The following is a 722-nucleotide window of genomic DNA, read 5'->3' on the forward strand; positions in this document are numbered from 1 at the left end:
CCCCTAGCCACAGCCCCTTGGGTATTGGTCTAGTGTTCTTTCTGTGTGTGTGTGCTTTCATAGATAGTAGAGCAGAGAAACCCACCCCAATATGGCTTTCACACACACACTGACATTCTGTCGCTCTCCATCCCTCCCGTCCTGCAGGGGGCAGTAGAGGGGGAGGTGGACCCAGAGGATGACCCTAATAACCAGGGGGAGGATGAGTTTGATGTGGCAGAGGAGCAGCATCTTCAGCACAGGGAGGAAGAGGAGGCAGACATACATCTCAACCCTAATCACCCAGCCATAGATGAGGAACTGGTGGTGAGAGAAGGAGGGAGGGAATGAGGGATGGAGGAGAGAAAATAGGGAAAGGAAGTAAGGAGACAACAGAAGTAGTCAGAGATATACCAGGATGACAAACTTTGGCTCTGATACAAGCAACAGGTAAAAGTTGTTCCGGTGACTTTGCCATGGTAACAGTTGTCATGGTTTCTGTGTTTGCAGATGGCGGTAAACCCCGACCAGCAGGAAGACAACCTGGATGACCAGTATCCGGAGGAGGACGAGGTATACACACACACACACACACACACACACACACACACAGGTTCAAACAGGAGGAAGGAGAAGACATGGTCTGATGGTGGTTAACCTTGTTAGGTGCAGGAGGATTTGGCCGGGGGGCAGAAGACGGAGGAGGAGCCATACAACGAGGAGAAAGAAGAACACGTGAGTCT

At 51.2% G+C, this 722-nt stretch overlaps 1 protein-coding gene across 5 annotated transcripts in view; it reads left to right on the forward strand.

The window, feature by feature from the left end:
* LOC111982637 (Golgi integral membrane protein 4) overlaps positions 1–722 on the forward strand; it is a 49,987-nt gene that overhangs the window by 44,406 nt on the left and 4,859 nt on the right. For 4 of the 5 annotated variants that reach the window (XM_024014232.2, XM_024014233.2, XM_024014235.2 and 1 more), the window contains 3 exons: positions 148–306; positions 490–552; positions 646–718. In XM_024014232.2, coding sequence (XP_023870000.1) covers positions 148–306; positions 490–552; positions 646–718 — 295 coding nt within the window. The remainder of the gene's footprint in view (positions 1–147; positions 307–489; positions 553–645; positions 719–722) is intronic. The other variant, XM_024014234.2, reaches the window with a different exon arrangement.

The sequence above is a fragment of the Salvelinus sp. IW2-2015 genome, linkage group LG22, assembly GCF_002910315.2.
Source record: "Salvelinus sp. IW2-2015 linkage group LG22, ASM291031v2, whole genome shotgun sequence".
In the NCBI taxonomy this organism is placed as follows: Eukaryota; Metazoa; Chordata; class Actinopteri; order Salmoniformes; family Salmonidae; genus Salvelinus; species Salvelinus sp. IW2-2015.